Here is a 13,661-nt window from a genome sequence, read left to right as displayed (position 1 = left end):
TACAACACTATAGATTTTTTAACACTGAGAGTAATTAACCAAAGGAACAATTTACCAAGGGTCATGGTGTATTCTCCATCCCTGACAATTTTTAAATTGAGATTGGATGTTTTTTTCTAATAGCTCTGCTGTAGGAAGTATTTGGGGCCAGGACTCTGGCTTGTGTTATACAGGAGAACAGACTAAATAATCACAGTGGTCCCTTCTGGCCTTGGAATGTATGAACAATACCACCAATGTCCATAATGGCCATGGGAGCAGAAGTTCTCTTTTTCTTTGCAGAAAACAGAGCTGCGTTTCTGAAGACCGTGGCATCATGGACCTGTCCACCCCATCCCATGGCAATCAATGAGGCCTTGCAGCACCATGGAAAAATACCCTTCTTGTCAATGAACTCTGATCTGGTGAGAGGGGGGTGGGATCGACAGATGGGTTTGATCAAGGGCTTCTGTACAATTTGGGAACCCCAGCTATGCAAGGCCATCAGTAGCCTCCTGTGCATTAGCAAGCGTTATGTTCTAGCCCCGCAGCTCCCTCTTGATAGCAGTCACACCCACATGACAAAAAGTCCCGACAATTGATCTCCCAGCACCAAACCGGCTATCTACTGAACAACAGTTGTCAGGAGTTGGGAGCTTCCAGATGCTGATGGCCACATACTTCTCCACGCTGAGGGGGACTCTCAGGTTGGTGCTTCACCACTGCAGCTTGGTGGCAAGCTCCACACAGATGTCTAGGGAAGTAGCCTTCTGCAGTCTGAAATTCTGCGGCCACTGCAGTTCATCCCAGCTCTGCAGCACTGTCCTGTCCCACCCATCAGTGCTAGGGGGCCATGAACAGAAGAGGTTCTCCAGCAACTAAAGCCACTCTGGGAAACCTGAATGTAGAAGTAACCGCTTGATCTCATCCTCTTCCTCTATCCACAATGATTCATAAAGGAACTAGCTTAAGCCAGAGTAAACAAAACAATATAGACGCATCCTTTCACCATAGTTAAACTGGTACAGATAAAGCAGAAAAACATACACTGTGAACTTTCCTATGTAGACCAGGCCTAACCTCAGTGATTCTATCATATTCTAATTCAAGGTAGGCAAACTGGATTCCCTCATACCTCAGTGACTGTAATTACTGTGATCTTCTTTTCGCCCTCATTACCACAAGTTCATACAAGCAGCAGATTAACTTTAAAATGGAATCTCTTGGTAGTATCACTTTTGTTGCATCTTCAGTCAATCGGGTATTTTTAGATTTCAGAGAATTAGCTTCAAAGTATTTACAGTGTCTTGACTCTGAAGTGATTTTTTTTAAATATATTTTTGTGATTATTGCCTATACCCAAAAAGTGAAATAACAAGCTAACTACAATGGAACTAGTGTAGTTAATGGGCTGGCTTCGAAATGTACAAGACCCCAATGACTGATGAAAGAAACTTTCCCTCCTTAGCAATAACCAGAGCTCTCAGCATTACTGGGTTAACCCTGTGGCTGCTGGAAGATGCTCCTGCAGGCAGGAGCATGTTCCAGCAACATCCATGTCTCCAGTCCCACTTGAGAGTATTATCCCCTGGGACAGAGGGAATCTCTTGCTGAGTATATTGTGTCACATACTGGACATTGCTGCAGGGATGGAGGCAGCAGGAGACACTAGAAATCTGGAGTAGAATTTTGCGCATCATGAGGATTTTGCAGAATTTACCTTTCTTGTTTTGGAGAACCCACTGGAACGTCACTGAGAGGTGAGAACTGCCTATTTATCGCCATAGACTGTTCACTCTGAACCATAATGATAACATATTGCATTCCAGTATTGGTAATACTTTCTCCTGCTCATTGTGCTTCATCAGTCTGGGTGGATGGCCTATTAATTTGACAGAGCTCTTCACAGGGGGAAAGATGCACCTTTTGCAGGGGAGCTTGGTTTATCTTCCTACTGTTTTTCGTTTGTTTGGAATTCGTTGGATTTCACGATGCTTAGCTGACGTACAGATGAGAAGCTTCTTATTAATCAGCTTTAGTACTCAAAACAGAACTTGAAGATGAACAGAGCAGAGTGCATGAAGTTACAACAAAAAATGTTAAGATATGGTGTTAACTCCCACCCCCACTTACTAACAAGTAATAAATAAAACCACAAAGATTTACCAATCAATAGGAAACGTACTCTAGCATGGAGTGGGGGCTTTTACTACAACACTGAATCCTTAGTACAGGGCTGGATCAATTTACCAGTCAAACTTTGTAACCCAAAGTTATGGGACTGTGAGTGGCAGCTCAACAAAGAGTCATTCTTAAAAGGCAATCTTTAAACAATTGCTTGGTCACTGACATGTCAATTCAGTTTAAATTTGCCTTGAGACTATGACAATCCAGAGACAAGCCTCTTCCTTTCACACAGAGATATCTCACATTAACATAGCCCCATGGTAACCGGTATCAAAGTTATATCTATCGCAGTTCACTAGAAGCTGTTACCATAAATGCTCTGCAATCCCAGTCATGGTGTACTGGAAACTCCTACGTTACTTTCACCAAGTGGTAAAACAATGATTTATAAAACCACCCAAATTCAAGCAAACGTCGTCTGTGACTGAACTCTGGTGAGTGCCCATCAGTCCGTCTACAGGCTGCCAGCTCCTCTTTGGGATATGCACATACCTCTTCCTAACAAAGTAGCTCTATGCTGAGCTAGTATAACAAATCCCCAAGTCACATTTACTAACAAAATTTTAATCCTAGACAGCCAGGGTGAGGCTGGTGTGACAAAGCGGGAATTTTCTGTAATATTTTTATGGTTCCTGGGCATGCCTCGGTTTCCCTCCGTACTCTGCATAGCCACCCAGTGGGTGCAAAAGGGTTCAAAATGCGGCTCTTGCGGCAGAGCAGCAGACATGAGATGCTGTGTCATGTAGCTGACTGAGGTGCAGTGACTGGGACATTAAAGGATGGTCTGAAACCGACCCTTTTTTAAATGCCAGACATTCAGACCCGGGAACCAGACCAAAAGGAAGGAGTTTTCCCTCCACCTCTCAGCAAAGCAAAGGCCCCAGCTCAAGAACAATGGGTTGAACTGGTGTCAGGATACTGAGTTAACTCCTGGCTTTTACAAAAAGAGTCTGGAGCTCTCACCTGGGATGCCATTGAGAGGAGAAACCGAGACCGAAACAGATGCTGGCTGGTTGCACTGATGGGGCCAGCATGGACCATGTGTTAACCTTTGCCCCCCTGTGCTAACGTAAGGACTTTCAGATTCTATATGCCAGGTAACTAATGAATTGTCACCTTCTGTTGAAAGGGCCGCTTGGTGTCACTGCAGATATTCACTGAGAGCACTGTGCCCTGCAGGACTCTGGCTGGGCTGGATTCGCTGCAGGGAGCCACAGACAGGGATTGCTGGCACCGAAGGCCCAGTCTGGGAGTCATGGAGGCCATAGGCCTCCCCCTGTGGAGCTGTGTGGGTCCTTGGGATGGGCACATTAAAGTGGTCACTCCCACGGGGCTGATAACAGGCTGGGGCCAGACCAGATCCTGTGACTCTGTGACAGCTGGCTATTGCCACACAGAACACAATATACATTTACATCATTTACAGGCTTCTATGAACTCAGGGACACGCTTCCCGACACTTAGAATGATCAAGCTGTCGCTGGGCCAGAGCAGACATATGTTTGAATTCTTTGTTACTTATCAGGTGAAACCGGTGCATAGATAAACTTTCCCAGGGGCGTCTGTATCCAAATGCATGCTTCAAATGCCATTAATTCAGCACCGTTTTTCAAACTTAATGAATCTCTGAGTATGAGTCTGCTTTTCCACGGCCAGTTTGATTTGTGTAACCTCCCCAGGCACATTGTACGAACGTAACATCGATAAAGCCCATAGACATGTTTATTAGTATAACCACTGCTTTCTAGGCATCCTCAGCACCACAAGGACAGGCAGGGTAAAGCCGCCTGGCATGGTGTCACCTGCTGAGGCTGCATGAGTGGGACTGTGTTTATAAAAGTGTTTGAAATCCAAAACAAAATAATCCCTCCCTTCCTAGAAATAACCATCTGCCCCAGTCCTCTGTGCCCCAAAACCAGATTCCCAGACCCCACTGAGCAGCAGCTCCCTGGAGTCTGCCAGCCAGGCTGACCCTGGCTCCAAGCGGCTCCTTCTGATCTGGCATGGGGTGGCAGGGATATCAGGGGATGCCGGTTTCTACCCCGTGTGGATTCTCCGATGCGTAAGAAAATTGGAGCAGCGAATGAAGCTTTTCCCGCAATCAGGGCAGTTGTAAGGCTTCTCCTCCCGGTGAGTCCTCTGGTGTTTGATCAGGGCTGAGCTCACAGTGAAGCTCCTCCTGCACTCGGGGCATTCGTAGGGCTTCTCTCCCGTGTGGATCCTCTGGTGCGTCATGAGGTTTGAGCTGCGATTGAAGCTTTTCCCGCAGTCGGGGCACCGATATGGTCTTTCTCCCGTGTGGGTTCTCTGGTGTCTAATCAGGTCCGAGCTGTTCCTGAACCATTTGTTACAATCAATGCACTTATAGGGTTTCTCTCCGGTGTGCACTCGCTGGTGATTGATAAGACTGGAGCTCTGACTGAAGCTCTTCTCACACTCCTCGCATTTGTAGGGTCTCTCTCCCGTGTGAATTTTCTGGTGCCTGATGAGGTAGGAGCTGACACTGAAGCTTTTCCCGCACTCGGGGCACTTGTAGGGTCTCTCCCCTGTGTGGGTTCTCTGGTGGGAAGTGAGGTTGGAGCTCTGGTTGAAGCCTTTCCCACAGTCAGGGCATTTGTAGGGTTTCTCTCCGGTGTGGAGTCTCTGGTGGGTGATGAGGGTGGAGCTGTCACTGAAGCTTTTCCCGCAGTTGGGGCACTTGTAGGGCTTCTCCCCCGTGTGCAGTCTCTGATGAGTGATCAGGTGGGAGCTCCGGCTGAAGCTTTTCCCACAGTCCAGACATTTATAGGGTTTCTCTCCGGCGTGGAGTCTCTGATGGACAATCAGGTTTGAGCTGCGACTGAAGCTTCTGCCACATTCCTCACAGATGGTCGGTCTCTCTTCATTGGGGATTCTCTGGTGGGTGGTGACCACGGGCCTGTGACACGATTTATCCAATCCTTTCCCTGGCTGGGTTCCTGGCTGCCTTTGCAGTCTGTGCTGACTCTCCCAGGCTTCTCCCTGCTCAGGGCTCTGGGAAACGTTCCCTTCAGCTCTTCCTGACATCCTCCTGTGCTGTTGCACTAGCTCAGGACCTTCCAGCTGAGAGTTCTCCTCCTCGCTCTCACTGCCCATCCCGTCTCCTGCTGGGACAGAGAATCCAGACAGCAGTCAGTCCTCAGAGAGGCTGACTCAAAAAGGGGTGAAACAAATCAATATCAGGATCCAAATCCCCCCAAATCCTTCCCCAGAGGAGAGAGGGGCAAGCCAGGCAGCAGACAGGGTTGTTGGAATCCCATGCATGACATCTGACATGGGGACATAAAACTGGGCTAGGAGCTTACTGAAGCGATCCCTCACCTGTGTGGCTGCTTCTAAGGATCCCCCTTTCTTCAGAGCCCTGGAAATCTGGGCCCCATGGCTCTTCCCCTTGGTTCAGCCGGGAGATCTCACTGGGCTTGGGAACAGGAAACCCTGCTCAGGGGAAAAAGCAAGTGGGCTCACGTACATTCTCTGTTTGTAGGTTGGGGAGGCTGCTGCAGGGTGCCCAGCCCAGCCCTTTTCTTTGCTGCAGGGAGAAGAGAAAAGACAGGAAAATGCTCCCAGAGCCCGCTGGGAAAGGCCAGCATCTGGGGGAGGCATGCTGTGTCCCCTGAAGTGAGCTCAGGGATCTGCACAGACAGGGAACTTGGGCCAGATTTCTAAAGAGGTTTAGGCACCTACAGTCACAGACAGGGGCCTAGTGGGATTCTGTAGAAGCACAATGGGAGTTAGACACTGAGGAGATTTTGAAAATCTCACTCAGTGCCTGTCTGCATCTTTAGGCGGCTACCTACCAGCAAAAATCTGGCCAGTGGGGCCTCAGGCAGAGCAGAGTCAGCAGACACATGTCCATCCCTGATGGGGCAGAGGTCCCAGAGGTGGAATCTGCCCTGGGAAGTGGGGGAGACAGTGAGTTTGTCCCACTTGGGAGCCCAGGTTACGGGGAGAACAGTACCATCATTAAGTCCCTGGATCTCCAGTCCTGTGCACCTGGTGTCTGGGTACTATGGGGCTGTTCCTCCTGAACGCTAAGGGACCAGATCAGAACCCGCCCTGGGAACTTCAGGGATGCCCAGCTCCTGATACCTGAGGGGTAATGAATCCTTACCCAGGAGGTCCCTGTAAAGAACTCTGTGATGTGGATCCAGCAGAGCCCACTGCCCCTCAGGGAAATACACAGCCATCTCCTCGAAGGTCACCGACCCCTGGAACAGCAAGTGTCCCCTGCTCAGTGCCTGTTGCCCAGTCGCAAGCGCACGAGCTCAGCCACAGCCTGTCCCAGCCTCCCTCACCATCTGCCGCAGCTCCCACAGGCCTTGGGTTACATCCCCTGCCCACCAGCCCCTCGGGACGGTCCCAAATCACCCCCTCCCACAATCCACACAGACCTGCCCCAGCACTGTTACCGAATCAGAACCTCCCCTTGCTCCACAGGAGAGAATCCGCCCCCCTCTCGCTCCCTGTGTGCCCAGCTCTCCAGCCTCCCTAGCTTGGGGGCTGCATCTGGGCCTTGGCTGGCCTGACAGCCAACGCATGTGTGGGCTCCATGCGCCTGCCACCGCCTCACTGGCTGTTCAGAGGCCACTTTCTATGGCCTTCTCTGAACAGCCGAGCTGGAGGAGTGGCCATTACACCCTGCCTCTGTCCCATCCCCTGCCCCCTCCCTCACCCTCTGTGGGGAGAACTGGGCCTAAACGTGAGTGTGAGTTCATAAGACTTCACAATAACCTGTAATAACAAACAGTGATGGGAACCGGTGCAAGGAAACCAGACTGAGACTGGCTTGGTCTAAACTGAAAACACCACACTGATGTAATCCAATGGCTGCTGAAACTAATGCTTGTTAAAAACGGGTGATGTGGAGCTCGAAACTAATGAATCAAAATTGGTGGACAAAATACCACGTCCACTCACCACTCCCTTTGCATCTCGTTAAGGAACGAGACTTTGTGAGGACAAGTCGGAAAGAACAGACGGAGGCTAGCGGGGTGAGCTTTGCCACCCTGCCCACCACCCCCACCCTTTCCCAGGATCCCAAACACTCTTTGTCCTGATCCTGAGAGCTGTCCTGACCTGCCCGGGCCAGAGAAAGGGACCCACATGACATCACCACCCGTACCAGCTCCACCAGAATCCCAGTGAAATGGGATTAGACTTTAACAACAGCTCCAGCCCACCTCAATTAACTTCTTCTCTTTCCCCTAAAGGACAGTTATTACTGTCTCTGATACCAGGTAAGAGACTGTGAGACAAGAGGCTTTTTCCTTCTAAAACCCTCTCCAGCTAAAGCAAAAGGGAACACGGGATGTCATTAAAATGAAGGCCTCACTTAGCGCTTTACATGTCAAATGCTGTATCTTTAATGGAAGGTTCAAAGGGTGTTTAGTGGTGAGTGTGCCACGGTGCTATAAAGGCTGCGGTCTCTGTACACCATGCCCTGACCCTTGTTTAACATTAGACATGGATTGGGTTACGTAAACCTCTTTGGCCCCTTTGTTCCATCTAAATTTATGCTACGCCCCCCACAACACATACAGCTCCTTTACATAGGAGCTCAGCATCATTATCCCCACGTTACAGATGGGGAAACTGAGGCACAGAGTGGGGCAGTGACTTGCCCAAGGCCAAGCTGCAGCCAGCAGCGTACCTGAGAATAGAAGCCAGGTCTCCTGCGTGTCTGTCAGGTATGCTAGCCACTAGGCCACACTGCCTTCATGTAAACACAGCCCAATGGGGAAATTCCTCACCCAATGCACTAACCCTCCCCCTTCCGTACTGTGGTTACTCCTCCTGCCACAACCCACTTCCCCTGGATAGATCCCCTACCTGAGCATGATCCGCTGCAGCCATTTCCCTTCCCCGTTCCCCAGCAGACAGGGCAATCCGTAGCCAAGCACGGACGTGGTTCTGCAGCCTGTCAGGGCAAGAAGGGCCAGTGAGGAGATTTCAGAAGGGGCTTTGGTGCATTTCACAGCCCCGTTCATCACAGGCTCTTTCCCTGCAAACAGACACTCGGGACTCTTCAGTGCTGAGAACATGCTTCAGTCACCTTATTCCAGCACCGACCCAGCCTCTCCCACCAGGACTAACCCCACTGAGCCATTTTAACCCCCCTTCCCCCCATAACAGAGTCCCTGAGCCAAACACTAGAAAAGAGCAGAATCGAAGGAGCTGCTCTGGAGGATGCCCCCTGACACTGTCCCCAAGGCTGGCAGCACATCCCCCCAGCAGCGCGGGGACTAGACAGAGGCAGGAACTGGCTTTTCCTCTCCCTGCTCCTCACCTTGCCCCAGGAAAGTCAATCTGCCCCGGGGCGCTGCAGGGGATGGGGCTGGGGCTGGGAGCCGGGAACATCCCATCCCAGTGATTGCTCCTGCTGCCCCTGCCAGCCTCTATCCCTGTCTCCTTCCTGCCCCCTCTCCCCTCCCCTCGGGCGGGGAGCAGAGCCTGGGGGGGGGGTCAGGGAGGGCAGTAGTTCTGGGACTCGCAGACCCCCGCCCCCGCGTAGCAGAGCTGGGACGAGGAGGGGCCGGTGGTGCAGAGTCACTTTCCTATCCGGCCCCAGCCCGTTCCCCAGGGTCTCTCCCCTCACCTGCAGGCTCCAGCTCCGGGGCTGATGTCGGCAGAGCCCAGGGCTGCCCCCGGGGCTGGTTCCAGCCCCCGGAGAAAGTCCCCCCGGCTGGGCACAGAGAGGCGCTAGGGAAGGGCTCTCCCCGCACACACCCCGCGGAGCAGCAGCGGCTCAGCTTGGAAAGGAATCCGGACTCACAATGGAGGCAGCAGCAGCCTCTGACCCAGGAAGCTCAAACCCGGTATCTTCAGACAGGGAAACACCCCCTGGAAGAGCTGTCCATAGTCAGCAACCGACAATAGCCAGGGCCCTCTGGTGGTCACAGTTAGTGGTACCAGACGAGGTCCCTTTCCCCTCCCTTCCCTTCCTGGGGAGTAATTCAATGCAAGAGGCATTTTTCTGATGGGATAAAGAACCCACATGAATCTCCCCATGCAGGTACTTATAAACCAGGATCAAGTCACCCTCTAACCTTCACTTGAATAAAACGAACCGATGGATCTCTGTAAGTCTTTCGCTCTGAGGCAGGTTTTCCAGACCTTGAATAATTCTGGTGGTTCTTTTCTTTGTCGTTTTAAGGTTTTCAACATCCTTGTTGAAGTGAGAACACAAGAAGTAGACAGTGTGTCCAGTAATGGTCTCCCTAATGTCCTATATCAAGACAATACCACCTGTCTACTCGTACTCAGTATTTCCCTGCTTCTACCTCCAAGGATTGTACTGATTCTCTTAGCAACACAGCATCACACCAGGAGCCTGTGTTCAGCTGGATTCCACCTTGATCCTAAATTCTACCCAGAGGCATTGCTGTCAAGGATACAACAGTCCCCCAGCCTTTATGTGTGACCAGCCTTCTTTGCTCCTACATTTGAAATATAAAATTAAACAAATAAGGAAAACTACCCATAATATCTTTTGAAACAATATTTTCAAGGTTTGAAATTTTTCAAAATCATTACAATAAAAGATTGTTTTGGCAGGGATATTAATCCTCCTGATTCAGGATTTAATTCAATGTCTATTATAGAGACCAAGCCTATGAAGGGCCAGATTTGTTTGTGTCTATTACTGCAGAGTTCTTACACAGGCAGGCCATTCATCTGGTTTTAAGACAGACAATCGGGGGTAGTGGGTAGGGTATGGTTTTTCCGCTGTCCAGTACTGAGACAAAATCAGATGTGGTTTTGTCCAGTATCACACACAGAGGACTCCATTTTTAAGAGCATACCACTTCACCCTCGCTGCCATGGCCTTGCAAACACTGACCAGCAGAGCTGAGAATGGGGAAACTCAGTGCATGTCACAGAAACAAAGCACTAATACCTGAGGTGCTAAGGACAGGAAAACTCAATGTACAGACCAGAAAAAAAGTGTTGAGACCTGGGAAACAGAGAATGGGGAAATTCAGTGCGTGGCACAGGCACTCAGTTATGAGACTGAGATCTGGTAAACTCAGAGTATGCCACAGACAAACAGAGGTGCGACCAACAAGATAGCTGAGAAAAGGGACAATCTGTGCATGGTACAAACACACAATGCTAAAACCACGGCACCAGAGAAGCGGAAATGCGGAGTTTGGCACATACACACACCACTCAGATCAGGGCTGATGAGCATAGGGAATGAGTGCATGAAACTGACACACAGCACCGAGACCAGGGCAGATGAGAATGGTAAAACTCAGTCCATGGTACAAACACATAGGACTCACAAGAGATCAGTAAGCAATGAGGGAACTCATATAATGACACAGTCACCAAGCAAGGAGACCAGGGGAACTGAGAATGGGAAAGGTCGTTACATGCCATACACATACCACACTAAAACCAAGGGAGCTGAGAATGGGGAAATTCAGTGCATCACACACATTCACTCAACGCTTAGACCAGAGAAGCTGACAATGGGAAAACTCAGCACATGACACAGACATGCACTGAGAACAAGGGAGCTGAGAAGGGGGCAATTCAGTGCAGAACACCCACACTTAGTGCTGAGACCAAGGGAGCTGAGAATGGGGAAGTTAAGTACATGGCCCAAAAACAGAGTTAAGACATGGGCAGCTGAGAATGGGGACACATGGTGCAGAGCACAGACAACCAGCGATAAGAAATGGGGTGCTGAGAATGAGGAAACTTGGTCCATGGCACAGACTTTCAGCACTGACACCAGGTGAGATGAAGTGGGGGGTTCTCTTGGTTTTTTATTGTTCTTTTCAATGGTTTGCATGCAGAGGGGGTGGGACTCAGTTTCCCTGGGTGTTACTGGTTTAACAAGGTGATGGGAGAGGGAGTTTGTTGTTACAGAGGACCAGCAACAGAATTTAGGACCCCAGCCAATGGCCTGGAGAATGGATACCCCAGTGACTGGTGTCATGGTGACCGGGAGGCCCAGCTCGGGAATCACAACTAGTTCTGGCCAGTGGGAGGACAATGGGCTGCAAAGAGAGGACCCCAGTGACCTGATCAGCCAGTTCCAGCCAGGTGACCCTGTTTACCTGGATAGAAGACAATGGACAGAGGTGGGGCTTGGGGGAGGTGATATCACATGCCCAGCTGGAAAGCACAGGGGGCTCAGGACTGGAGAGAGAGAGCAGGCAGAGCCCACCTGGATGAAGGAGAGACTTAGATGTACTGTGCTGAGGGAGGCCGGGCCAGAGGACCCTGAGAGTTTCCTATGCTGTGTTCAGACACTCAATAAACCCTTCTGTTTTACACTGGCTGAGAGTCACTCCGGTCTAGAGAACAGGGTTCCACTAGGCAACCTAGTGACAGAGGATGTGGAAGAAGCTAATGTACTCAATGCTTTTTTTGCCTCTGTCTTCACAAACAAACTCAGCTCCTAGACTACTGCACTGGGCAGCACAGTGTGGGGACGAGATGACCAGCCCCCTGTGGAGAAAGAAGTGGTTCAGGATTATTTAGAAAAGCTGGACGGGCACAAGTCCAATGGGGCCGGATGCACTGCATCCGAGGGCGCTAAAGGAGTTGGCGGATGTGATTGCAGAGCCACAGATAGGGTCACTATCTTTGAAAACTCATGGCGATCGGGAGAGGTCCCAGATGAGTGGAAAAAGGCTAATGTAGTGCCCATCTTTAAAAAAGGGAAGAAGGAGGATCCAGGGAACTACAAGCCAGTCAGCCTCACCTCAGTCCTGGAAAAATCATGGAGCAGGTCCTCAATTTTGAAGCACTTCGAGAAGGGGAAAGTGATCAGGAACAGTCAGCATGGATTCACCAAGGGCAAGTCATGCCTGACTAACCTAATTGCCTTCTATAAGGAGATAACTGGCTCTTTGCATGAGGGGAAAGCAGTAGATGTGTTATTCCTTGACTTTAGCAAAGCTTTTGATACGGTCTCCCACAGTATTCTTGACAGTAAGTTAAAGAAGTATGGGCTGGATTAATGGACTATAAGGTGGATAGAAAGCTGGCTAGATCATCAGGCTCAACAGGTAGTGATCAATGGCTCCATGTCTAGTTGGCAGCAGGTATCAAGTGGAGTGCCGCAAGGGTCGGTCCTGCAACCTGTTTCGTTCAATATCTTCATTAATGATCTGGAGGATGGCGTGGACTGCACCCTCAGCAAGTTTGCAGATGACATTAAACTGGGAGGAGTGGTAGATATGCTAGAGGGAAGGGATAGGATACAGAGGGACCTAGACAAATTAGAGGTCTGGGCCAAAAGAAATCTGATGAGGTTCAACAAGGACAAGTGCAGAGTCCTGCACTTAGGAAGGAAGAATCCCATGCACTGCTACAGACTAGGGACCAAGTGGCTAGGCAGCAGTTCTGTGGAAAAGGACCTAGGGGTTACAGTGGATGAGAAGCTGGATACGAGTCAACAGTGTGCCCTTGTTGCCAAGAAGGCTAGCGGCATTTTGGGCTGTATAAGTAGGGGCATTGCCAGCAGATCAAGGGATGTGATAATTCCCCTCTATTTGGCATTGGTGAGGCCTCATATGGAGTACTGTGTCCAGTTTTGGGCCCCAAACTACAAGAAGGATGTGGAAAAAATGGAAAGAGTCCTGCGGAGAGCAACAAAAATGATTAGGGGGCTGGAGCACATGACTTATGAGGAGAGGCTGAGGGAATTGAGATTGTTTAGTCTTCAGAAGAGAAGAATGAGGGGAGATTTGATAATTGCTGTTAACTACCTGAAGGGAGGTTCCAAAGAGGATGGATCTAGACTGTTCTTGTTACCTCTGTTCCCCTAAAAACCAACCCAGGGTCACACTTGTATTAGTTTTATTACGATGCCGCTGTTGGGTCAGATAGAAAAGAGATGGAGCTTATTCATACACGCACACATTCACTGCATTGATGGAGCTTATTCATATATGCACACACGCACACATTCACTCATGCACCCACACGCTTACACAGGCGGAGAGTTACCGGAGACAGCATGGAGACGGAGAAGCTGAAGCGTGGTAGCTCTGGTGTGTCCGCCTGTGGTCACGAATCCAGGCTGCTGAGCAGGTCAAGGAGCAGCAGCTGCTTGTGTGCATGGCTGCTTCCTTTTTCTGGAACTGGGCAGCTCCTGTCACATACACTGAGTTTTCCTTCTGTGTCCATTACCGAGAAGCATTCCCAGACCAGTTCCTTTCACGCATACCAGGTTCTTCTTCTCTTTACAGCACTTCGTGATTGCCTTCTCAGGGCAGATTATATCAGACACACCTGTCTCCTGTCTCTGGGTTCCTTTCTCCTTGCAGCTCCTCTCCGCCCAGTCCCACATACACTCCCTTGTTCACACTCCCTCGTTCACACTCTCTCTGAGGGATGGGATATTACAAAGCTTGGAAGTTCATACTAGTGGTAACTTGAAAAGGTTACAGAGCTTGCAAAGGTTGCAAAATTTAAAAGGCTATGCTAACAATAACTGAAGTTATAAAGTCTGCAAA

At 50.0% G+C, this 13,661-nt stretch overlaps 1 protein-coding gene across 16 annotated transcripts; it reads right to left on the bottom strand.

The window, feature by feature from the left end:
- Window positions 1-2,001: 2,001 nt before the first annotated feature.
- LOC101946095 (zinc finger protein 239-like) lies at window positions 2,002-9,168 on the bottom strand. 16 transcript variants are annotated; one of them, XM_024113305.3, is made up of 5 exons: window positions 8,957-9,168; window positions 8,014-8,101; window positions 6,296-6,392; window positions 5,506-5,619; window positions 2,002-5,291 (listed from the first exon to the last, which is right to left on the bottom strand). In XM_024113305.3, the coding sequence occupies exons 1-5, from the start codon at window positions 9,151-9,153 to the stop codon at window positions 4,204-4,206; spliced, it is 1,584 nt and encodes a 527-aa protein (XP_023969073.2). In that variant the 5' UTR covers window positions 9,154-9,168; the 3' UTR covers window positions 2,002-4,203. The 16 variants fall into 16 exon arrangements, with proteins under 16 accessions (XP_023969073.2, XP_065418470.1, XP_023969075.1 ...); XM_065562398.1 differs by having other exon boundaries at window positions 2,002-5,288; XM_024113307.3 differs by having other exon boundaries at window positions 2,002-5,288; window positions 5,506-5,713; window positions 8,780-8,973.
- Between the last annotated feature and the right edge of the window lie 4,493 nt (window positions 9,169-13,661).

The sequence above is a fragment of the Chrysemys picta genome, chromosome 12, assembly GCF_011386835.1.
Source record: "Chrysemys picta bellii isolate R12L10 chromosome 12, ASM1138683v2, whole genome shotgun sequence".
Classification (NCBI taxonomy): domain Eukaryota; kingdom Metazoa; phylum Chordata; order Testudines; family Emydidae; genus Chrysemys; species Chrysemys picta.
This window is presented reverse-complemented; position numbering and strand designations above follow the sequence as displayed.

Bases quoted from the DNA above. Each gene is read 5' to 3' on its own strand.
- LOC101946095 (XM_024113305.3), bottom strand. From the start codon at position 9,153: ATGCCTCTTGCATTGAATTACTCCCCAGGAAGGGAAGGGAGGGGAAAG. The intron at 8,102-8,956 runs GTGAGTCCGGAT...TTGCCCTGACAG, and splicing joins AGGCTGCTGCTGCCTCCATT to GCTGCAGAACCACGTCCGTG. The intron at 6,393-8,013 runs GTAGGGGATCTA...TTGCTGTTCCAG, and splicing joins CTGCAGCGGATCATGCTCAG to GGGTCGGTGACCTTCGAGGA.